This window comes from Cebidichthys violaceus, unplaced genomic scaffold (assembly GCF_023349555.1).
Source record: "Cebidichthys violaceus isolate CVI_PGR_0920_01 unplaced genomic scaffold, fCebVio1.0.p SCAF_14, whole genome shotgun sequence".
Taxonomy (NCBI): domain Eukaryota; kingdom Metazoa; phylum Chordata; class Actinopteri; order Perciformes; family Stichaeidae; genus Cebidichthys; species Cebidichthys violaceus.
This window is the reverse complement of record NW_027176307.1, coordinates 10,777,024-10,802,064: the sequence shown is the minus strand read 5'-3', so window position 1 is coordinate 10,802,064 and position 25,041 is coordinate 10,777,024. Positions and strand designations below refer to the sequence as shown.

The 25,041-nt window shown below is 44.4% G+C and overlaps 1 protein-coding gene across 8 annotated transcripts; it reads left to right on the top strand.

The window, feature by feature from the left end:
* The first annotated feature begins 329 nt into the window (after positions 1-329).
* map7b (microtubule-associated protein 7b) lies at positions 330-25,040 on the top strand. 8 transcript variants are annotated; one of them, XM_068708813.1, is made up of 20 exons: positions 330-775; positions 12,446-12,616; positions 12,734-12,811; positions 13,476-13,639; positions 14,470-14,587; positions 15,051-15,152; positions 15,603-15,713; positions 16,301-16,396; positions 17,859-17,978; positions 19,206-19,378; positions 20,156-20,295; positions 20,474-20,703; positions 20,809-20,959; positions 21,039-21,207; positions 21,308-21,412; positions 21,546-21,596; positions 21,685-21,718; positions 21,870-21,984; positions 22,101-22,282; positions 23,213-25,040. In XM_068708813.1, exons 1-20 carry the CDS (start codon positions 730-732, stop codon positions 23,221-23,223), a joined length of 2,367 nt encoding a protein of 788 aa, XP_068564914.1. In that variant the 5' UTR covers positions 330-729; the 3' UTR covers positions 23,224-25,040. The 8 variants fall into 8 exon arrangements, with proteins under 8 accessions (XP_068564914.1, XP_068564910.1, XP_068564911.1 ...); XM_068708809.1 differs by lacking the exon at positions 330-775 and adding an exon at positions 5,268-5,479 and having other exon boundaries at positions 20,159-20,295; XM_068708810.1 differs by lacking the exon at positions 330-775 and adding an exon at positions 5,269-5,479 and having other exon boundaries at positions 19,230-19,378.
* The last annotated feature ends 1 nt before the right edge of the window (position 25,041 follows it).

Sequence of the window (25,041 nt, the reverse complement as noted above, 5' to 3'; positions counted from 1 at the left end):
CAACATGACCAATTACCTTAACTCTATTATATGGTAAACATTTTTAAAAGGCATAACGCACATTACTTTTGCAATAAACATAAAATAAAAAAACTGTTCAGAATACAAAATGGCTCTTACAATTGTATTAATATTCTACGTGTCTGTCCTGTTTGTGGGTGCTATGTTTGTGTCACAAAATAAATATAAATATATAACAAATAAATACATGTAAAAAAGGTGACTAAGTATGACTTGAACAGACACCAGACTGTAGATCACAGCATTGGTAAGACGTTCTGTTATACTCACATTGCCACTGGATGTCAGCATTATACTTCAGACAGACCTGAGACCATGTTGCACTTGAACAATGTACCTTGCCCTATCTCAAGTTTATCAAGCAGTCATTGTACAAGCAGTAGAAATATTATTATCCTGACATAGAATCACTAAATATTGAATTTCTAAGTGGATTAGGCAAGAACACAAAGATAACAGGTGAGGCTTATTGGCTTATGAAGGTGCATTAAAAGGCCCAGGGTTATGCAAATGTAAGAAACAGTGTGTGAACAGTTTATTCTGTCCCGATGACGTGCTGTAAACACACTAGAAGTGTGTTCCACGGACAGGTGTTAGCCCGTGTCGTGTCCGTGGGAGGGTGCCCCGGCCCGTGTCTCGGCATCATCGCAGCAGGTCCTCTCGGGTTCCTGCCGCTGATCTGATCCCTCTCAGCTGACGTCAGGAGAAATGGCGGACCAGGATGGCAGCGACGCATCTCCTCCCGAGTCCCAAGGTGAGTTCCTACAGACGGAAAAGTTTTTTTTGAAAAGCTTCTTTTTATTTAAAACAAAAACAAAGGACGAGCTGATATTTAAAGTACCACGCACATGCTCAGCTGAAGGGGCTTCTGTTGATTTTTGTCGACGTTTGAAACTCCAGAAGAGACTCGGAGCCGGGTCGGTCACGGGAGTGGGATTAACTATGAAACCGACTCACCCAACCGGTTGCTTGACGTTTTTATAAACACGAGCTGTTCTCTAAACTTCGAAATTTTCAGTTTCACCTGTTGTTGTCGTTTGCTGAAAGACATTTTTTTGAGCTCCTCCTGCGCTGTCGGGACACCTGTTGCTGACATTTTGTCAAGTCGTGCGTAAAGCGCCTCCAGTTGACGTGACAGGTGAATTAATGGCACCGAGCAGAGGGCTTGTTTGTCGTGTTAATACCTCGAACTTTTCTATAACACCCACACTGTTATTTCATGGTGTCGTAAATGTTCTGAAAATGACCACCCATACCACAATGAAGTGCGTTTTATTTGATTTGTTTAGCTCCTGTTCTGTTTTCTCGGGCAGTATGTTCATTTTTTAATCACACTCTCTCTTTTGAATAGTGAAATAAATGTTACATTAAAAGCTAAATTTAAAATAGTGGCGTGTTTGGCAGTGTGTGAGCTGCTGTCAGTCTAAATCATTTTCTGTTTAGGGCAAATCATCAAAGCAATGGCCACGCGCCGCCAGTGATGTCGCCAGAATCAAAGAAAGAAGAATATTGTGGGGAAAAAAACTTTTTTTTATTGTAGTTCAATACTGAATCAAAAAGGGCAGAACATTTAAGTAATATTTGTATTGTTTCCGCTCTGGTCATTTCTTAATTAGTAACTGCGCACAACAGGTGTTTTCAATTAGCTGCTAATGGAAAAACACCTGCTGTGACATCACTGATTGGGATGTTGTCAGAGCAGTGCAACAGTGTGTTCACTTCCGGAATTCCTTAGCCATCTATATGGTGGAGGCTGATAAAACGGTGTCGTAGGTGTCTTGATTTTAAGTATATAACCTCACAAATTTGACAATAAATGCTCCGTCATTACATGCTCTGATTTTTAAGATTTGACAGAGAAATAGTTTTATTTTGGTCGTTCCACAATACTCAACACGCTTGTTTTAAGAGACATTCTTCGTGTGTAAGTGGTAGTGGAAATCTGTGACATCTGATAAATAGTACATGAGTTCAACCCTGGAAATAATAAATTCAACTTTGACATTTTAAAGGAGCTTCAGCCCAACATGTAAGTTTGCTTCAGTAGTAGTGTGAAAATAAAGAGACCTCAGGTCACAGAGAATGTGATGTATATTCACTGTATTCACAAGGCTGTGACACAAGCCTCATCTTCATTCACTAGCACCCTTAATACAGATGCTATATGTTGAGTGGGCATGTCCACTCAACTTGTTTATTGTTTATTTGACTGAGTTAGGTCGACGACACCTATTGAAGACTCGGTGATAAGCTCTGCTGTCCCAGATGTGTCTCGCTTTGACTTCACTGTGCGCGAATAAGGAGCTTACAATATCACGTTGTTTACTCAACCACTTCTAAACCTCACCTTTTCACCTCGTTGGCTTCAAACTGTTTAATCAGCGAACCATGCTGCTGCGAGCCGTTTGACCATAACTGTAAATCTGGCTATAATGTTGTGACTGTCCTACGAGATTATTATTTATTTAAAATGTTCTAATCTGTGCCATCCAATAGTTGCCCCATAACATGCCTGAGCAGTTTATTTTTTCTCACTCGGTGGCAAGACCAGTTTCAATATCTTTCTTTATCAGCTGACAAATGGATTTTTTTTCCACTGGTTGCTGCTGCAAGACGCCTCACTTTGGTCATGTTACCAGGTGTGAATGTGTTGCAGTTTACCTTCGCCCTATTTGTAATGCAGCTATTGATGTTTTTAATATTTTATATTGTGTCAAACCTCACGTGACTGAGGGCCCCAGTGTAGCAAACACAGAAAGTAATGAGCTACTTGCTTTATCTATAAGACAATGTGGTTGCCACATCTAAATACAGGAAAAAAGGCACGAGACAGGCTTCACATTAACACGTTCATGTTCTGAGCATCAAGGAAAGTCTAGTATTTAAAAAAAAAAATTATAACAGCCTATAAGCCTGACGTGAAAGACGATCATCCCTTTGACTTGAATGGAGCATATCAACTAAATTTGCCGTTAATCTTTGAATCAAACGCGACAATAATCTTGCATTTTTCCGTTGCTAAATGTATCCGTCTCTCTCACACATATTCGATAGGTGTGAGAAGGGTGTGCAGCCCAGCCTCTCCGGTTTAAGTCTCAGGATAGGATTACAGCATTACTCTATCCTGCAGGGACAAAGATCAGATTGCTCTTTCGTGAATGTGTGTGTTGTACAGCAATGAGGCAGCATGTCTTTTATATGATACGGTAGATTGCTTGGAAATGTGAATTGGATGTGTTCTTTACTAAATACTAAGAAAGTGAGAAGGAGGCACCTTCGCACAATACAAAGTCAATGGAGAGCGATTGAATTGTTTTCCCCCTCCGGAGTGGGCGGGACTTACTTGCACTCTGTCTCTGTGGGTATCAGTGGTCGTGTCTAATCAATTTGTCTCCTTGCTGTCTTGAGCCGCAGTATTTCTTAACGATTTCAAGCTGTCATGCTGGTTGTTTGATCTCCGTGTGTGTTTACCTTGGCAGACGTGAGCTTAGCCTGCGTGAGCACCACTATAATGGGTGTTCAGGCTGATGTTTGCACTGTTATTGGACAAGTCTCCAATAATGTGGCCTGCAATATCTTTATCATGGGCCTTTTATTATTATTATTTCTCTCTCCCTTCCATGGCACCTGCCACACTGTGTCTGACAGGTTGAAATGCTCAGCAGATCTCTCTTTGCCATCTTTATTTCTCACTCTTTCACATCCAGAATATGTTCAGTGTATGAAATGAAAGTGAAGCACAGCTCAGTATCTGTTAACGCTGCTCAGATATATCTGTTGATCTGCATATTCTTACTTCTGTGTCCTCCTGTTCCTGCAAAGAGCCAGCAGGACATGAATGGAATAGATTTGCATATTTACTGTATGACCCTGGTATTTCAAATCGTTGATGGCTCTTTAAGTGGAGAATGGGGCGGAGTCATATACCATGTGCTCTTAAGAGCACACCCCTTTCAGGCAGCTCCAGCGCTGCATTATTTGCTTTGGTGTGTGTGTGTGTGTGCATAGGCGTGCATCCCTCGTTGTGTGTGTGTGTGTGTGTGTGTGTGTGTGTGTGTGTGCGCATAGGCGTGCATCCCTCGTTGTGTGTGTGTGTGTGTGTGTGTGTGTGTGTGTGTGTGTGTGTGTGTGCATAGGCGTGCATCCCTCGTGTGTGTGTGTGTGTATGTGTGTGTGCATAGGCGTGCATCCCTCGGTGTGTGTGTGTGTGTGTGTGTGTGTGTGTGTGTGTGTGTGTGCATAGGCGTGCATCCCTCGTTGTGTGTGTGTGTGTGTGTGTGTGTGTGTGTGTGTGTGTGTGTGTGTGTGTGTGTGTGTACACGTTACATTAAAGTGTCCTCTGCTCTCTCGCTTCCACTCTGCCACCTCATCATTGGTCCATGTGCTGCGGTTGTCAGGGAAACTCTTTACCGGTACCGGCTCACCTTGCACTGCTGGATTTGCACTGAATATTTTAAAGGCCCTGCTGCACTCTGTTACCTGTGTATCTGCGGGCCAGAGTGTGTGTGTGTGTGTGTGTGTGTGTGTGTGTGTGTGTGTGTGTACAGTCAGTGCCTCTGTGATGTGATTCCTCTGACAAGTTTGCGTTTACAGAATAGGCCCAGCAAGAGAGAGGCAAGGAGGGGAACCGGGGGCTGCAGTAACAGTAGTGACAGCAGCAGCAGCAGCAGCAGCAGCATCTCTTGAGGAGTGAGGGAGTCAAGAGAATTTCAATCTTTCCAGCTTTCGACCGAGCCGGTCTTGTGGATTAAGTCCTTTTTTTTTTTTTTCTAAGCCAGACTACAAGAGCTCATCCTCAGATTCTGTCGCACTCTCTGTCTCTTTCGCTCTGTCTCTCTGCCCTGGTACTGCCATCGTAGGCAGTGTGTATATATACACAGCTATGTTTGTCTCTCTTTCATGCTCTCCCTCGTCATCGCTCCAAACTTTTGTCCTTTAACCTTCTTTAACTGTCTTTGCCTGTTTTTCTCTCATCTGTCACATTTAATTTCCTCCATCTCTCCTGCTCTCTCTGATGTGTCCTCCTCCTCCTCTCTTCCTTCTGCCTGACTCGGCCACACAGCAGCAATGTACAGCCAGAGGAGTTAGCTGTTAGCATTAGCTGTTAGTTATCTACGTCTTAACTGCGAAGAAGGCTATTCGGGGTGACCTCGTCCCCCACCATCTTCTGGCATTCACCACTGACCTGCCCCCCCCCCCCCCCCCCACCCCCACCCACCAGTGCAGGGTGGGATGGGCAGGGGCACGGTGAGTTAGCCAGTGGCTCGAGGGTTAGCAACAGGGCAGGCGATGCCAGACAGTAAAGGACGAGATAAAGGAGGAGGTGGAGGTGGGTGCTCGCGGGGCAAGTGGAAGCTGAGGAAGGGAGGCAGCCGTTCAGCCATCCCGGCACTCTTCACCATCACCGAGGAAGAGGAAGGGCAGAGACGGAGAGATGCTTGCAGGAGGAAGACGAGAGGTATGGAGGAAAAGGATAGAGGGGATACTGACAGGGGTGTTAAGGTGGAGGAGCAAAATGGATGTGCATGCTCTGGTACTTTGTACACATTGAGCTTCGTGTGTGTGTGTGTGTGTGTGTGTGTGTACTGTTTAATCTTGCAGAGGAAAAGTCCTCTTAACCCATCATTCTCAGTTATCTGGAGACAGGTGACTGACAGGTGACTGACTGTGTGTGTGTGTGTGTGTGTGTGTGTGTGTGTGTGTGTGTGTGTGTGTGTGTGTGTGTATGTGTGTGTGTGTGTGTGTGGAAACCAGCTGACAAGGCAAGATTGGGTCAACACAAGGGCAGCAGATGAGAGTGAAGCAGCAGTCTACTTCACACGTGTATGTGGTTATAATGCATCAGTAGGCAGAGCGGTCAGTCAACAGGACAGCATGTGTCTGCAGTCACAGCAGGTAGAAATGTGCAACACTTTTTACTTTCTCTTTCTGTTTTTTGGGGTTTAGTCGAGAGCAAAATATTTGCTTTGCTGTTGATTTACTTATTCATTCATCCACTTCATAGGTTTCCAGTCAGCGATGATGAGACCTGCTGTTGTGTCGTATTTCCAGGGACAGTTGGTTTCAGTAACCCACTTTTGTCTGATTTGGGATTAAGGTCTGAAGAATTAGTCGTGAAGTAGAGTGGAAAAGGTTATGGGCAGGGTTTGATGGGTATTGTAGTATTACAGACTGAATCTGCACCATGCTGCTGCCCTTAAAACCAATAACATTGTATACTGTGAAGGAGTATGGTTAAGTAAGCAGTGCTGGGTAAGGTTTGCAGACGCACTATTGTGACACATGGAGCACCTGTTTAGTTTTATTTTATTTGTATTTTATGTCCATTCATCCATTTCTTTGTTCTTTTTAAAAGGCAAAAGGAGAACTTGTATAACAGATTGATTGAGGAATGGTTTGTTCTCTGACTAATGGAGACAGGAGGGTGATCAAATATTAATGTGAATTAAAGATGGAGTTCTTATGATTCTCTTTATTCCCTCAGCTTCTGTCATACATTCTTACCCAGCTCTAAGATAAACCTGACTCCATGGAACTAAAGTAGTTGTCTCTGCAACTGGTATATGGTATAACAAAACAAAAAAACCGAGACAACACAAAAAGTTGATCAGATGTCTGAACAAGTGCATTTCCTTTGTGTAAGACATGATTATCATACTAAGGGCTTTGCAGTTCTCTCTTGGGGCGAGCATGTGCATCTCACTTAAACCATGAATAATAGAGGAGAACAGACAAGAGAGGGTTGGAAATGAAGAGATGATTGTGCAGTGAGCATGATCTCAAAGTAAAGTCACAGGTAACTGCTAAGTCATGCTGTGGTACTGTCCTCATTCCAAAGGTGCCAAGTGTAAGCATGACACGCGTCTAAAACTCGTCAACATACATTTATATATGCCCTCATTCATCAAGAGACCTTTTGATTTACCAAGAAGAGTGCAGCCTTCATTACTCCTCTACATAAAAAGAAAAGTATGGACTTTTTATGTGTTATGGAGGTGTAAACGCATGGCTTGTCCTTCAGTGTTCAGTTGGAGCAGATGGAGTTTTGAGGTTGACGTGCGTCTTGGTTGGTTGAGAGCTCTTCAGTGATTCTTAATCTCTGACATGACATCTCATATCAATTTGGATGCCAACTCTAAACAAATCAACCAATGACCAGTTTCTGATAACATTACAACAGTAAATGAAAAAGCGTATTCACGTCCCTTTTTGTCCAACGTGTTGTCAAAATCCATAATGAGTGACTGTAGCCATACCTCCTGTCATCTGAGCTGAAGCCTGTACCTGCAACTAATGCAGCAGCACGCTCCTCTGAAGGCACCTGTGATCCAGGCCGGACGGCCTGTCCTGGGGCTAGAAGGGAGGACTCCCGCCCCCCTTTGCCCCCTTCGCCTCTCTGTCTGCCGGAGCTTAGCGTTTAGCATAGCATTAGCAGCGGGCTAATCCTCTCAGGTCGCCGGGGAGGCTGGAGCCACGCAGCATGCTCGCCTGCTACCCACTGGCTCGGACAGCCCAGCATTAATCGCTAGCTCTGACCATTTAATCTGACTGCCAATGAAGGCAGATAGATTGGGGGTGGGGAGCATCCACACACACACACACACACACACACACACACACACACACACACACACACACACACACACACACACACACACACACACACACACACACACACACACACAGTCCAGCACTAAGGGAGGGAGGGCTAGATTAAACAGTCACACTCTCCCTATGTCTCACTCTCTGTCTCTTTTACATACACACACATAAACACACACACACACACACACACATGGACAAAAGGATGGGGGTTGGAGAGTCTGGCAGTCAGTCGGCTCTCAATAACGGTGACACCGACCAAAGCTGACCCTTCTCTCTCTCTCTCTTTCCCCCTTCCTGCTTTCCCTTTTATTTTGAAAGAAGTCTTTTGGGTGGTCCCTTTTTCGGTCGTTTGGAATTTCTTCTTTTTGCTTTTTTTTCCTCCATCCTGCTCACTGCACCATGGACTTTGGATCTGAGCTTATCTTCCACCGTGTGGGATGTCTACAGGAAGTAGGACCGTTGTTTCTGGCCCGCCGATCTGACTAGTAGGAGAGGGGGCGCTAGCTCGGGGGTTCAACAGGTCACATCCTGGCATTGGCACCCCTGGAATCATGCACCAAACTCCAGGTAAAGACTTGCGATTTGATCCAAGGACTCCTGCTTCATTATCATTGATACATGCGGCTCAGGTTGAACAAGGTGGAGGGCAGGGAATGAACACTCGTACGCTGTCAGCAACGGGACAGTTGTGTTTTTGACTCGGTCCTCCAGCAGATTGGATTGGAAAAAAATCATGACTAATATGGATTTGAGAACTAAACTGCAAAATCTTCCAATGGCTGGGGAATTGGTCTGTTTTTCCCCCTTCTTATAATAATTTGCAGTGTACCTCAATAGTGTTGCACCTTGTGTCTCCATGGTTGATGAAAGACGGAGGGAGCAAAAAGTGGCCAAGGCTCTTTTGTAGGTTCACTGGGAGCTAGCACTATGCTCCAAATACGAAATGGTCTTTGGTGCGTTTGCAAAGGCTGTTAATAAATGGCTGCCCGATGCATGCAAGCAATTCTACTTTCTGCTATTGAGGTTTGTTTGTTTAGTGACCTCAGCAACAGATGGACGAGGCTGGGAGATGCAGCAGGAGCCAACGAACTGCACCGGAAATAAGTCCAGCATATTAAACTGTCAAAGCATTGCATGCGATGGTGTATTGGGGAGACGATGAACTATTGTGTTTTTAAGTTCAGTTTGACACCGCAAGCGAAATGCGGCGCTTGGTTTTGGTCATGAATACGCCATTTTGCCTGTGCGACAAGAAAGTGTCTTTCACTTTATAAGGCTTTATGTATTGAAGTTAAAACCCTGTGCTGCCCTCACCTGACCTCTTCTTATTCACAGGATGAGCACAGTTCATAGTTTTCTATTTAATTATTTGTCTCTTTATGGTTAACTACGCAAAGCCACATCCATAGACATCTTTCTTTTTTTTTTAAAGTTCAGTCAAAGTGAGACTGCTGCCTTGTTTTCTTCCGTCTGACACTGTGTGTGTGTGTGTGTGTGTGTGTGTGTGTGTGTGTGTGTGTGTGTGTGTGTGTGTGTGTGTGTGTGTGGAGCAAAGCTGGACTGGCTTTAGAGTTAGCGAGATGACGGAGTGTATTTTAAGTTGACTCACACTCGTGTTTTGTGTTATGTATTATGTGTTCATGTGTATATACTCTCAGAACTGGAGTTGCATCACACACACACACACACACACACACACACACACACACACACACACACACACACACACACACACACACATACATGCAAACACGCACAGCTTTGACATGACATCAATCAACATCCATTAACAGCTTTATCACATGTGTGCCATATTTGCAAATACTAAAAAAAAAACAAGTGGACATCTGTCTGTTATTCAAATTCCACTGGTGAAATATTAGCCACATTATGTCATGCACACCTGCTGTACTCCTACTGTAGAGATCCTAATTTCCCACAAGAGTCATTTGCACCTGTGTGAGTGGGTATATTATAGATGATACTGATCAATTCTGAATCATTTCAAGGCGAGATGCATGCCTTGTATAAATATTATTCATTGTAAATGGAACTTGTTTTTCTTCCTTTTGACCGGTCAGTGTTGTTGTTGTTCCCTTCTTGTTGTTTCTGTGCCACAATTTGTAAGGTAGAGAATGATTTCGTATTCGTGTGGTTCAGAGCGTTCCCACCACTGTTCAGTGAAGTGCTCAGTTCAAGCTGTCAGGTTCTGCTCTTAGCCTGTCTCCACTGGCTTATTGTGTAGTGTCCCCCTCAGCCTCAGCTTGTCAGACGGTCTACTTCATCAGTCACCAGAAGTTAACTTCCTCAAATGGAAAAGAGCTCCTTTATGTCTTTTGAAAGCAGATTTATGTTCATGTGACCTCTTGGTGGAAGCTGCTTATGGTTCTTCCAGTGTAGTATTTGGCTGCAGGACATTGTACTCCTCTCTCAATGAGCTAATCATTTGCTCAAAGGAAATTACTTCAGGGGAAAGAATACATTCATTGACTCCACACTATTGTAACCTGGCCGGGCCCAGCCTTTCCTGCCACAATAGCCATTAGGCAGGGTAGACCTGTTAATACTTGTGCACACACCTCCGTGGACGTCCCGTAGACTGCGAAATGCAATACTTCTGCAGCTCTGACCTCACGTCTTTGTCCAGCGTGTCCTTTTGTGGATTACCGCAAAAAAAATACCTCAATGAGTTAGGATGGAGGCGGAAATGTCAGTTTAGATCTATAACGGTGTCTGCAACATGCCACACCATAAACCATTAAGTGTAGCAGTACGTGGAAAACAGTCCATGCCTGAATACCTTTTGTGGTAGTTGCCACAGTATTATCTTAATTGCATTGGTATCACACAGACTAGTCTGGTCATGCATCCGTAGAAGCGTATGAAAAAAGGAGGATGCAGTTTAAATTTAAGTTGTTACATTTAAATGCAAAGTGTACTTGAGCTTGTTTAACTTGCAGCGGTGGATGTGAAACTTGTACTTTGCTCCTCTCTTCCTCCGGCATAATTAATTACCCCACTGAACTAACAAGTCACTGACGTGAAGAGATAAAGAAAGCATGTGGAGAAGAGTAAGATTAGTGTTCAGCTTGTGCTATTTCAGGTAGAGTCGGTTGAGTCTGGGGTCAGGACGACTGGTTTAATTCAAGCTCCAACTTTCTGGGACAGATTGGTCTCTGTGGACTTGGCGACAACACTCTGCATACAGCGTTCAATTCTTCAAGTTAATTAGTTGCCACCTTAGCACCGTTTGTCTTTGCATCCTTGACTATTTGAGCCAGCTTTTTTTTTTTTTAGCCCCAAATCACAAAGGTGTGTACGTGTTGGGTAACATTTGGGACAGGCTTATCTGTTTGTGCGTAAGAAGGCCCATGTTAAGCTCCGTGTCTGTGTGCAGGAGGCTGGCCTGAAAGTGCTGAGTCACCCTGAGCCCGATGGTGCGTGTCATTAATCAATAGCGTAGCTCCGAGCTGAGTGGGAACACTGCAACAAACGGGGAACATTTGAGAACGCAGGGAGCACACTTTTGTTCTACCCCATTTTGTTTCCTGTCACTGCAGACGTTCTACTGTAAACCGAGCACTATGTGCCTGACTACACCTAAATGACTCATTAGTATGGTCACAGAAGATAGTATCACAACCTTTTATGACCTGTAACACATGTTTTAAATGTGTATTTTCACGTGTTTATGTGTTCAGATAAAAAGATAACAGCCGAAACAAGAGGTTGATAAATTATCAAATTCTCTGTATTTTTCCAATAAAAGTGGCCCCCCTTCACCACTTCTATCCACACTTGGGGGCCCTTGCTAGGACCACACCCATCTTCAAACTTCATGCTCTTTATTTTGATCTCAACTACACACCAGTAAAGTGTCCTAATTGAGTCTTGCATCGTTGTGATGCTATCACGGTGACTAAATCTGTAATCTGTCTACAGACGGAAATGTAAACACCTGGCAAACTACTGAAAGACACTTCTGTGGTAGTTCCTGCTGCAGTCGGTGTCTCCAAGACCACACCTCTTACCATGATGGCACACACACACACACACACACACACACACACACACACACACACACACACACACACACACACAGGGTGAAAACAATACCTGACACATGCTGTCATGGCTGGTAATTAAATTTTCCTCATATTTTATTTATTTATTTGTGAGCCCGACATATTAATTAAAACATTCCAAGTCATTCATTCCAGGCTCCACCTTCTTTATGCACTTGTCTTTGGTTGCAGATGTCTCTGGATGGAGACTCTGATAGAGCTTAACTTTAGCTTGGGGACATGTTGACAACACTTGCTATGCGAGGGATTATTGTTAGTAAAAGGCAATTAACGAGGATATTGAGAGCTTGTGGATAGTTGGTCGATTGGACGGCCCTGAGAATCTTCATGGTTACCACCTCTGTGGATGTACTTGATGAAGCAGGTGCACTATACTTCATGCCTGGAGAAAGACTGGTCTGTTGGGCCTGTCTTGTGCACACATTAATAAATTGTGGCCTTGATTTATGTATTTTCTTTGTCCATGGCCACTCCCAGGTTCTGTATGTCTGACATATTTGTGTGGTTAACAGCTGTTTGTTATGGAAACACTACAAGACCTATTCTTTTTCCCCATAGAGGATAGATGGAGATGCTGCTGAATGATGAGAAGTCATAAAAACATTGTCTGTGATGGATCTACCTAATGTAAACTGATCTTGGTGTCTCTCTCTGTCTCTTGTTTTCTCTCTTGGTGTCTCTGTCTTGCCATGTTTTTGTTGTTGACACTTGTCTGGTTTGTCTTTTCTCTCCAGCGTCTTACTCCCAGTACATATCGGACGATGACCGATCGTCTTCGGCCACCCGTCCCGGCTCCTCGGGCTCCGGGCAGACCTACACTCCCACCTTGACCCCTACCCCCGGCCCCACCCCGACTCGCACCACCACCAGCAACAGCTCCAGTAACAATGCTGCCACCAAAACAGGTAAGTCACACTGGCATACAAAGAAACAAATCCGTTACAAAAACAGGATTGGTTCTGTCTTTCACCCCCAGTTGTACATTTGTTAAATCTGCTGCTTAACAGTCGTTTGTATTGCAGACTCGTTGCTCTTCAACAAGATCGACGAGAGACAGAGGTTAGCCCGCGAGCGCCGGGGGGAGCGTGAGAAACAGAACGGTGTGTATCCTTCAACTGTGTGTGTGTGTGTGTGTGTGTGTGTGTGTGTGTGTGTGTGTGTGTGTGTGTGTAGACTGTACATTGTGTACAGTGTACAGTGTGCGGGAGGCTTTTAACGCATCCCTCACTTTCTTTTTCGGTCTTTCCCCGCAACATATCCTCCCTGCACTCGGTTGGTGCTGTGGTGAAGGGCCCGTTTCTCTTGGTGTTACATAAAGACGAGGCTGAAGCCAGGAAACCCCCTGTTGCCATGGCATGAATGTTACATAATGGGTCAGGCCATGGTACAGGGTTTAGGGAGTCTTGTGTTTTGAATGTGTGATTTTTGTATGAGTGTGTGAGGGAACATACCACAACAGATGGGTTTGAGGATGTCGGTGGCGCTGTGTGTTTTATATTACTGAAGTGTGTTTGTCTCCATAGTGTTGTGCAGTGGTCATACCTCTGGCCCCAGCTGAGGGGCAGAGGGATTTGCTTTGTGTTCAGAGCTAAAGCCTAGTCACATGATCTACAGCTGACCCACCGCACTGCTGCTATAAGCCTGTGTGTGTGTGCATGTGGCATGTGTGTTTGTACATGTTTCTTTTAGCGCGTGAGCAAATATGAACACACTAATGCATGTGCATCAAATCGTCAACCGAGTATGTGTTTGTGCGTTCCTCAGCCGTCAAGGAGGCCCAGTGGCAGGCACGCGAGGAGCGAGCCAGGCTGCACTACGAGAGGCAGCTGGAGGAGAGGAGGAGAAGGCTGGAGGAGCAGAGAGTGAAGGAGGACAAGAGGCGGGCTGCCGTGGAGGAGAAGCGACGGCAGAAACTGGACGAAGACAAGGTCTGACACACGTGGTCCTGTACACACCTGCATGCAACATACTCCTCATGGACAGGCTGATAAATATCAGCTTTTAGTGAACCATTTACACGCTCCATGCCCCTTCCCTCTTTAGTGTTTTGGAGTTTGAACTTCACTACCAACTCCTATCTACAACTTATTTCCAGTTTTTTTACAAACACACCATAACATAGACGTAGTGCGTGGCACCGTCACCCATAGATTTCTGACAGGATGTCTTAATTTCGATTTGATTTCAGAAGTTATTGGAGCTTTAGAATATAAATAAAAGTCGTGGCTGGAGATGAGGTAAGAAGAACACGTGAGAATCACCAAGGCTGAACTAGATAAGCTGAGGCCCTCTGTCAGTCACGCAAACACGCCCCAAAACGTACAACACTGTCTCTTTTTTAGACTGAAATGTTTTGGAGCCATCAATGTCTATGTATAATGTCATATTAAAGGAGCTGCAGGTGTCCTGTTCAGTAGTTAGTGAATCACTTTACAGTGAGTTCAGGCTCTAATTAGGTTATTGATTTAATGAACGTTGGGACACTGATGAGTCAAGAGATTATAAAATTCTCAGGACAAGTTTGAGATAAACCGGGTGGTTTTGCTTTCGTTATGAGTCTGGTGCACAATCACGATTTAGTTTGTGTCTGCCAGGTACTTGTACAACTGGTGTGTGTGTGTGTGTGTGTGTGTGTGTGTGTGTGTGTGTGTGTGTGTGTGTGTGTGTGTGTGTGTGTGCCCAACACACACTTCATGGTCGTAGGTCACACACAACACGCCGCAAGTGTCCATTCACACTGTTGTTTTCACAACTGAAGGCTCGTCATGAGGCGGTGATCCGTCGGACGTTGGAGAGGAGCCAGAGAACCAGACAGAAGCCCATCCGGTGGTCCTGGGGAGGACCGCTGCAGACAAACACGGCCAGCACGCCCGCCGGTACTTTGACACATCACACTACACACAGTACCTGCAGAAACTCACGACGCTAATGGTATCGGTGCTTATCGGGTTTATTGAATGCTTTTGAAATCTCATCTCCCTGATGCCCGACAGTGTGTCTCTTGTGTAAATATGTCTGCCTGCCTCTGCGTGTCAGTATTGTTCTGCCATGTGTGTATTTGAACTTTGCAGATCCCCTGCCCTCTGTTGTTACTGCTGACTCACAACCTGCTCTGCCCCTCCCCCCTCTCTCTCTCTCTCTCTCTCTCTCTCTCTCTCTCTCTCTCTCTCTCTCTCTCTCTCTCTCTCTCTCTCTCTCTCTCTCCCTCCCTTATTCTCAAACTCAACCCCTCTCACTTTTCTCTCTCTCTCTCTCTCTTACCCTCGCTCTCGGGTCTCCCTCTACCTCCTCTCTGCTCTTTGTTTCTCTGCCATTGTCCTTTTCCCCCTCCTGGTCCAGGTTTTGTCGAGTCGGCTTTCCTCTATCCACTCGACCTTGCTGGACTGGAGCACATGCAGAGTGCTTTCAGTCTCTACCGCAGATACGGAGTGACCTCCCAATGTGAATATTAAAGCACTGTGTCAGTTAGCCGGCCAGTGTTAGACCGCTGGCTCTAGCACTGTAACCGTACAGCACCGTTATAGCACCGGCAGTAGTGCAAATGTAGGCCAATGTGAATGGCGTGATTAGTGTTTGTTGTTTTATTTGCATGTAGAGATCCAGTTTTTAACTTGATTATATCCCAAGACACAGTCATTCAAACCGTTTATAGCTCCATTGTTAGATTACATAAGACCCATTTAGCACTAATTCATTTTCTAATATTTTTTCCCCTTTAGCAACATGTTGGTAGTTTATTCATATCTAACCCAGATGTAACCAGAATAGACTAGAGTAACCCTTCAAAGGGAGATTGCTAGCTCCAGCTCTCTCTCTTTCTTCCCACCTTTCTCTGTCCACCTGTTCAATGTCTCATCAATTTGCTTTTATCGTGTTTTTCTTCGTTTCTAGATGCTGACAGGCGGTCAGTTTCCACTATGAACTTATCCAAACACATTGACCCTGTTATTACCAAGCGCCTGTCCTACTCCTCTGCTACACTCCTACACTCACCGGACCGAGGTAAGGAAAATGAAAATGATCTTGAACACACAAACACCAATATTATCCGTTACAGTATCCACTGCCTTTGTCTGTATCTTATGCCAATCGTGTTTGTTGTGAATCTTGTGACAGTCTAAAGCGCTCACTGTTGTTTTCTTGTATTTATTTAATGAGATTAGACTGTATGTTGACATTGAAACAGACAAAAAACTAAATCAAATATCAAAAGTCGTTTAACATTTTGGGAAATACACTTTTTCTTGCTGAGAATTAGATGAAAAGATTAGTACCACTCCCATATTTGTTAACGGTTATCTTTTCAACCTTTGATAGCACTTCCTGACGTTCTTTACACATTTTTAAATCAGTCAATTTTAGAGGCGCTGGTATATTAATTTAGTTATCTTTGGACAACAAAATCTTTGAGTAGCTGTTCTCACCTGTTTTCAGTCTTTATGCTGGGATCATTTCATATTCAACGGACAGATATGGGAGTGGTATTGATCAACTCATCTGTCATCCAAATGTAGTTATTTATTTCTTTTTTGAAGTGCTTATTTAACCCTTAGACCATGTATTCATTGATGTTCATATGTTGCTGACAGGCTTACAGATGAGAACAGCCTCCTCCCCTGTCATTAGCAAATCTCAGTCCAAACCCCGCCTACACCCGGGAAAGACCACCCAGCACAAAAACACAGGTGTTTTTCTGGGCCCTTTTTTGCAGCTTGGTTCCTCCCTATTATATGTTACACACTATGTTGCACAGCAAAAAGATCATGGGCTGGAAACTGTGGAGGAACTCCAAACAGAAAGTTTGATAAAATTGTGAATACCCTGCAAAAACAACAATAGTTCTTTTTAATAGCGATATGTGTAGATCATTATAGCTGTGAACCTGGATGACAGAAGTCCTACTTTACAGAATATGATCTGCAATATTTACAATACTATCGTCAAATGGCATGTACTATATATGTTCATGTGTTAGCACTTCTGTGTTTCATCAGAGGGATCAAGATCCCCCCCCCCCCATAGCGTGACCCCTTTCTCTAATCCTCTGTAGGATAATCTTTTTGTTTTTGTGGGAACACTGTACGCTGTTACAATCCAACAATTAGACGTGAGCATAATTATAGACATTTTATCACGTGGCAAGTTTCATGCTGCCAAGAAAACAAACTCAAACGGACACTGTTGGAAACATCGCACGCGAGTGTGACATGAGCTGTGAAACCATTGCATCGTTTGAATATGATGAGGTGTAGATTAGAGACGTGGGTTCCTTTACACAGTTTCCAGCCCTCATGTATCTTTGCCCCTCACCCTGAAAACCTGCAACCTTGTGCTCTGCTTCATTGTCAAGACGAGCAGTGCTGCATGTTTTGTCTGATGAACTGTCCTTTGTCTCTTCTAAGTGGCAAATCAAGTTATCGGGAAGATTAATTAACTGTTGAACTGTCCACTTCGGCTTCGTAAACTACACATTATGTACAATATGCCGACTCTCCTACCAAGGTAGCAACGACTGCATGGCACAAACTTACATCTTTCAGCCCTTTTTTAACTGTTTGCCAGATGAATTCTGCACTATACTGTATGCTGCTGTAATCCTGTAAATTTCTCCGCTGCGGGACTAATAAAGGATTATCTTAATTCATTTATTTCTTGAAGCTTAAAGGCATTTTCTTAAATTGCAGATGTAATATGTCCTTTGTTCTACACTGTTTATTTGAATGCTCTCCTCCCTGTGTTTGCTCCTGGTTTGCGCTTCACTCCAGGCTATTTGCCTCACTTCTTAATCAACAAACTGGTGCATGCAGGTGTAGGTGTAACATATCAGCCTGTGCATGCTTAAGACTTCATTTAAGCTCTCGCCCACGCTGCTGTGCAGTGCGAGGGAAGGAATGAGTAGCAAATAAAGTAATTATGCCTAGTTTATAATGTGCTTTGACTGATTGCTGAGGCTAATCAGTGGGCGGTTAATACTTTAAGTTGTTATCAAGCCTTGTACGTTACGTGTGTGTGTGTGTGTGTGTGTGTGTGTGTGTGTGTGTGTGTGTGTGTGTGTGTGTGTGTGTGTGTGTGTGTGTGTGTGTGTGTGTGTGTGTGTGTGTGTGTGTGTGTGTGTGTGTGTGCGTGTGTGTGTGTGTGTGTGCTCAGGCCTGCGGCGACTTCCGTTGACGCCATGGGAGAGCAATGTGGTGAACCGCCTGCAGCAGCCGACGCACTCCTACTTGGCTCGTAGCCGCAGTGCCATGAGTCTGTCTGGAGAGCAAACAGGTAATATACACACACATCCCACAGCAGTGACCCCTCCTGGCTCTCATGGCCAGTAGTGAGGGGGGGGGTTTAAAACTATGAAGCACAGCTGGTAGCGCGAGAAGCATTTACACTCTTTATGTTTTGGCATCTTGAACCAGAACAGTTTCAGATGTTAATCAGATTTGGCGAGACTTAAAGCATTATACCGTCTGAAACTTCCTACACCAGCCTGTGTCAGGCACTCAAAGCTCACACACACACACACACACACACACACACACACACACACACACACACACACACACACACACACACACACACACACACACACACACACACACACACACACACAGGTCTAAACAAGTAAGCTGTTCCGGAAGTGTTCGCCTCTTGATGTCATTCTCCCACTGCTGTTACCACAGCAACAATGGCTTTAGACAGTTTGTGTGTGTGTGTGTGTGTGTGTGTGTGTGTGTGTGTGTGTGTGTGTGTGTGTGTGTGTGTGTGTGTGTGTGTGTGTGTGTGTGTGTGCGTTAGTTTGTTTTGAGAAGATGCTGAAATATGACTTAAATAATGTACATTGTTTCTATTGTGTTGTTTTGTACTGCAGTGTTTTTTTCTTTACTTTTTGAATCGTCACAACAACTCATCCTACTGACCTGCACACAACACACACTGTATCTTCTTTTGCTCTGCACACTTTTAGACATTAAACATTGCCTGCAGCGTGTGAAGGTGCATTTCTTGTGTTTTGTGTCTTTCTCTGCATGCATAGAGATGCTTCCACCTCTGGGACTTTGTAGAGTAGGGATGTGTTCGCCATACTGCTTCTATAGTGTGGTAACACAAAGTGAATGGAACATTTTCTCCGATTGCGTTGTGGTTTTAAAAGTTGTCACAGTTTTTTTTTCTTTTTCTAACCTTACTAAATGCTTCTTTTAAAAGCAGAACAACATATTTGCAGTTGTGCTTCATATCCGTAGGACTAACCCCTTCTTTCTCTTCTTCTCTGTTTCTACCAAACATCTTCTTTTCATTCCTCTCAATCCTCCGCTGGTCCTCCCAAACTCACGCCTTCTCTCTATTGATTCGTGTGACATCCTTCACGTTCCTTCCTCTCCTTCTCGATTTCTCTTGCTCCTTGCTCCTGTTGCTCAAACTTTCTGCTCATCAAACCCTCCCCACCGCCCCTGCTCCATACCTTCCCCATAACACTCCGAACTCCCGCCTCCTACATCACCGTAGCCATGCCTGTTTGTCCTCGCTCAGTGTCCTGCCACCCCATGGGCTCCATGTCCTTCAAAGCGCTGCAGGCCCAGCCGCTCCCTCACTGCCGCAGCCAGGAGAGGAGCCTCAGCAAGGGGACGGTCTCGTCGTCCACCGCTAACGCTCGCAGGAAGACCACCGGCACCACACAGGTGGGTCGTGTCATCAAACCAGCACATTGCGTTTGACCGAATATCTAGACAAAATATGTGAGAAATATAACTTGTGACAAAAGCTAGGTGCTTGTTTTTCTATGTGATGTAATATTTATGATCTTGATATTGACTTTTTCATACTGATGATGCCCAGATCAGTCAGACACACTGTTTGTGCTCCTCACACACAGACGCACACATTACTGTACGCACTGTCCATCTGTCTGCTGCTGTGTCACAGCTTATGCCATTATAGTCTTAGGAGGACATCTTCTGTACTCTCTATTCCACACAGGGACCCGGAAACACATGCATAAACCACACATGTACACAAATACATTCATAATCCAGACACAAACCGGCATACTAGTGATACCACTTTTGTGCCATAATGTCTACATACTCATAACTGTAGGTCATTGTTTTTTTGCCTCCCCTACAAATAGACGATAAATGCCTTGTGAGTTGGTCTTATTGAGAAAAGGTCCATTTTTAATTTTGGCAACAGGTTTTTTTTTTAAAGTTAAGTTGGTGCCGAGGGTTATGCACGGCCAAAGGAAGGCTGTCTGAGTCTAATCCTGTTGATGATCATCTTCTGCTGCGGTCAATAGGACAACATGGGTCGGGACACCCGCTCTCTTTGTACCACCTGATTACTTTGTGCGTCGCTGAGGACATTTTCGTGAAGCGCTATTTTCGGTGCCAAGATCCTGCCCATTGTTGAATCATGATTTCTTTTATCTCATCGTTTCCCTCCACCTCCTGCACCAACAGCAGAAGGACCGTGACAATGTCAGGAAGTCATGGAGCAACCTGTCCCTCCCACTGGCTCCCATTCTCACTTTGCCCCCCAAAAAGCGCTCCTCTTCTCCAGGCAAGAAGAACAGAAAAGGGACGGCGCCCTCTCCTGGCAGGTAGGAGAGCACAACCACGATGCCTGACAGAATGAGGTACATAAGCAGATTTGTGACAGATTGGAGTAATGGATTACTGGGAGCATGGTGAGTGAGGGTGTAACAAAGGTTTAAGTAAAAGTACAAGTAAACTACGTTCCATGAAATCCGTTGTAATTGCTTTTGTTGCTGCACACAGGCCTCCACAAAAGTCAGCAGGGCGCCCCCCGACCCCCAAGCTGCTTAAGTCTCCGGGGCCAGACGACCTGGGAAATCTTCGTCCTTTCAGGATCACACCGGAGAGCCCCCAGCCCACCAGAGCCCCTGAAGAGGAGGAAGGAGAGCAGGTGCTCGGTCCTCTTCAGCCTCGACCTCAGCCACTGGGTCAGAACAAGACCAGTAGTGAGCAGACAGCACCAGCAGCCAGCGGTCAGTTACCACCCTTTTCACCCTTATCATGCAGCCTGGATTGTTTTTTTATTCCTCAGCTGATAAGATACACTGGTTCATATTCTCGTGCGTGATGCCTTCTAGAGAGCGTAAGCAGTCCTCCAGGCCACAGGCAATCAGCAGGCACCACAGATCCAGAGGAGGCGAGTCGTATCCTGGCCGAGAATCGACGCCTGGCCCGCGAGCAGAGAGAGCGAGAGGAAGAGGAGCGAAAGCAGCAGGAGGAGCAGCGGAGGTGAGCTGGCTGCGCTGCTTGTGAACTCAGATAATACTAAAGGGCGCTCCTGCATCCTCAAAATGTGATTCATCTACAGGTTAGCGCAAGAGGAGATGGCTCGCCGTAAGGCCGAGGAGCGAGCGAAGCGAGAGGAGGAGGCTCAGCGTCAGGCGGAGGAGACGAGAAGGAAGGAGGAGGAGGAGAGAAAGGTGGAGGAAGAGAGACTTGAGAAAGAGAGCGAGGAGGCGGAGAGACTCCAGAAACAGGTGAGAGAGAGAGTGCACAAGCGAACTAAAGACTACACTTTGCAATCCCAGACGTCCGTTGATCTCACAATAAAATCAAAACTCTGCGGGTGTTTGTTAGAAAGAGGAGGAAGAGTCTCGACAGAGAGAAGAGGCGGAGCGGCTGAGGCAGGAGAGAGAGAAACACTTCCAGAAAGAGGAGGCTGAACGCCTGGAGCGAAAAAAGGTGACGCATGTTCACACACAAACACACACACACATATATATATATACACACACACACACACACACACACAGTTGTAGCATAATGCTCCTCATGTGCAGTGTGTGTAAAAGCTCTTTTTTTTTTTTTTCACCAGCGTCTGGAGGAGATCATGAAGAGAACAAGACGCTCAGACCCAGCAGAGAAGGTAAAGGCTGACACAGATGGTATGTGGTATGTGACTAAACATGAAGAACCTGTGTGTTCATTCTCTTCTTATTCTTTCCCATCTGAAGAAAGTTGTTCCCAACAGGAATGGAGACAACGCAGGTAACTGAATCTTTTCTATAATCATACCTTTTTATTATTATTCTGAAAAAATGAATAATCACTTTAACTCTCCTGTTGTACATTTAATATGTGTCCACTTCAGTTGTTCCCATGACGCTGTGTCTGACTGTTGGTTTTCTCTCATCACCAGTGACACCTGCGGATCCTAGTCCATCTGCAGTGACGGCGTCACCGACACACAACAGCAATGGCAACGGTGGCCAACCTGAGCCCGACACCACAGCGCTGAGCCATCCTGACCAGAGGTAGATTTACAGCAAACATAATAAACCGTATAAGAGACTTTTGGGGGGCTATAGATTGTCACATTGGTGGCTGTAATGAGGGTAACGCTTTCCTTTTCCATCCTCTGTTTTTCCAGGGAGAACGGGGAGTTTGAAGAGGTGATTGTGCTGCCTTCACACTCCAGGCTGTCTCCTCCTGAGGGAGAGGAGGAGCAGCAGCAGCAGGAGGAGGAGAGAGTTCCTGTCTTAGCCTTCAGGGAGAACGGTCTCCTAAAGTCTCTGAGTGGAATGGAGGATATCTCAGTCCAGCAGGGACCAGGTCAATAAGCGTCCTCTTTCTGCTCTGCTCCTGGTTCTCTCATTTGTCATTATCTACTAAACCACGTCTTCTCTAGTATATATTCTCTTTGTATTAGCAGGTAGCTTCATGATCATCCTTTTAAATCTGATCTGATAACGTTGATACTGTCGAGCTTGATACTTCGCAAAAACGTGTGACATGGAGTTTGAAAGATGTGGATCTAATGCTTTTAAGTTGCATCATGAGAAATGAAGGATCGGGAGTTGTTTTTTTGTTTTTTTAAGCTGACTATCTCGTGTCCCCAATTTTTTATTTTTGAGCACTAAATAAGTGATGCCTCCTATCGCGTCTGGAAATGGTGAGATCAGATCTACCCTGTTTAGATGAAGCGGAGGTGTGTCATTTGTACAATCTGTGCTTCATCCGGGTCTATAGTTGTGGCTCTCATTATCCAGAGACACAGTAACACTACGCTTAAGTCTTTGTTTCATTGCTTCTCACGTGTCAACAGCAGGTTTATCACACATTTCCTGTTTTCTCATAGTGTGCGATTTTACTTTTATTTCACTTTCTGCTCTTCATCCTTCCTCTTCCTCTTAGCTTTGCATTGATCCCTCATTGTCAGGGCGAAACGAGCAGTTGACTTCGTTACATTTAAATTTACATTTATGTTGTGGCAGATAGTCCAGAGCAACTTCATATACTGGTCAGGGTTCATTATTATGACCATTAAAGCAGGTGATTTGGCAGTAATAAAATCCTTCTAGTTATTAAGTTATTCGGAATTAAGTTAAATACTAGCTTTAGTCTTGGGACTTAATTAGCGAACATTCGGCAGCACATGTAATATATCACAGCATGTTTTATTTATAAAGATGTTTTTTTTGTTTTTTTTGAGTTTAGCTTTACAGCCGCTGACAGTTTTCCTTGTTGCCCTTGTTTGTTTAGATGTCGCCTGATGCCCTGTTAGACCGAGATGATTCCACACGCAGAGAGACGGGAAGTGAGATGGCCAGAGAAGAGGTATCGCAGAGCTGTTTCGACTGAATCAAAGGAAGGACTCGCAGCAGCACAGTCGGACCCTTCCAGAGGTTTACTTCCTCAACCTCCCACGACAGAAGAGCGCCGCAGCCATTTCCCAAAGATCTCCCTAAAGCATCTTCAGAAGAGGAGTTTCTTTTCCCTCAGCAAACAATGTGGGGAATAGATCGTCTCTCTATAACATGATTACACTCGGTCACGAAGTTCTGTGTGCGGCCCCAACCACCCCTGATTCTGAAGTGAATGTCTGGAAATCACAGGAGGAGTGAATGCCTATTCCATCTTGTGACTCTTGTGTTTTGTATGTGTGTGTTTGTTTGTGCGGATGAGAGACTAATAATGATGTAAACTGAGATCAGCTGTAAAGTCTTCAGCCATGATACTTGAAGAGATTTTTTTTTTTGTTTGTTGTTGCTGTAGAACACACACTGTAATCGGATTGAGATCGGCAATGTGACGTTTTAACTGGAACTCGCACAACAGGCTCCGAATTACAAGGTTTCATTAATGCGTTTGCTCTCTTTAACTGGAACCTCATAATTATTCATTTTCAATGTTTCCATTGAAATGTTACAGAAGAAAGGGGATAAACGAATAATGTCGGTGCATGAAGTTGTATTAAGACTACAGGAACGTGTCATGTAATGTAATATATTTTTGCTGTGTCTACAGTGTGTAAGACTAGAGGTTATTATTGGGGTGAGGCAGGGGCGTTGGAGTATTATGGAGTTTAAGTTAAATGACAAAATGAAAATACTGTCAACTGACGATTAGGGTGTAAACTACTGATTATTATTGTTTAGTTTTATTTAATTGCTGTACAGATGAAATGTGATTCTTTGTCTCGTCCTCGATTGCTGTCTTTCTGTTTAAATTGAGAAAAAAAAAAAAAGAATCTGCTTTGACGTTAAGTCCCGCCCTTTCCTTTCATTCGTTTGCCCCGTCGGTTACACTACACGTCTACATGTTGGAGGTTGACTTTTGTTTTCGCCAAGCAAATACAAAAATGGTTTAAAATCATTTACTGGTGACGTATAATCTGATTCATTTGATCTTTTTCATAAAAGGATTCAAGAAGAAATGCTGCTAATTCTGACGTTCCTTTGCCTTACCGCATTATAGAGAGAATGAGGGGACTTGTCTTTCTCACTGAAATGAAGTTATGCATTCCCAGCGTGAGCTTTGACATTCTGGCCACATGCCAGCGGCTTCATGTTAAATTTATGAAAACTCATGAAGTGTTATTTCATATAAAGGCCGTACTGTCGAAACAATTGATCCTTTTATACGGCTTTTCATCAATGAGAGACGAGAGAGGGGGATTAAAGTAAAATACTGGAACCAAACCAGAACACTTCTGTGATATCCACTTCCAGTAACGCTGCTGTCAGCATTTATTTCTCAAACCTTTGCACTTAAATTTCCTCTTTCTTCAAATCTTGCAGTACCACCAAAAATGGAGGGAAACTTGTGGGTTATGTAGTGCTGGTTTCTGCCAGTAGTACACAGCATTATGTTCAACTCATGAAAATAAATTGCTTGTAAATAACATACATATCCTATAAATGATGTTTCAAAGCCAATATATTTTACTAAGACTGACCGTGAGGCTCGGAAAACTAACGAGTCCTTTACTTCACGAGAGGCTGTGGGATGAGATCTTTGAACCTCTGTAAAGCTCAAATCACTGTACAGCTGTACTGTTTGGCAAGTAAATAAAACTTTTTGAAATTGAT

Coding starts and splice junctions, on each gene's coding strand:
- map7b (XM_068708808.1), top strand. CDS start 5,311: ATGCCAGACAGTAAAGGACGAGATAAAGGAGGAGGTGGAGGTGGGTGC. Junction 16,397..17,858: donor CACCCAGCACAAAAACACAG/GTGTTTTTCTGG, acceptor GTGTGTGCTCAG/GCCTGCGGCGACTTCCGTTG. Junction 21,208..21,307: donor CGGAGAGACTCCAGAAACAG/GTGAGAGAGAGA, acceptor GGTGTTTGTTAG/AAAGAGGAGGAAGAGTCTCG.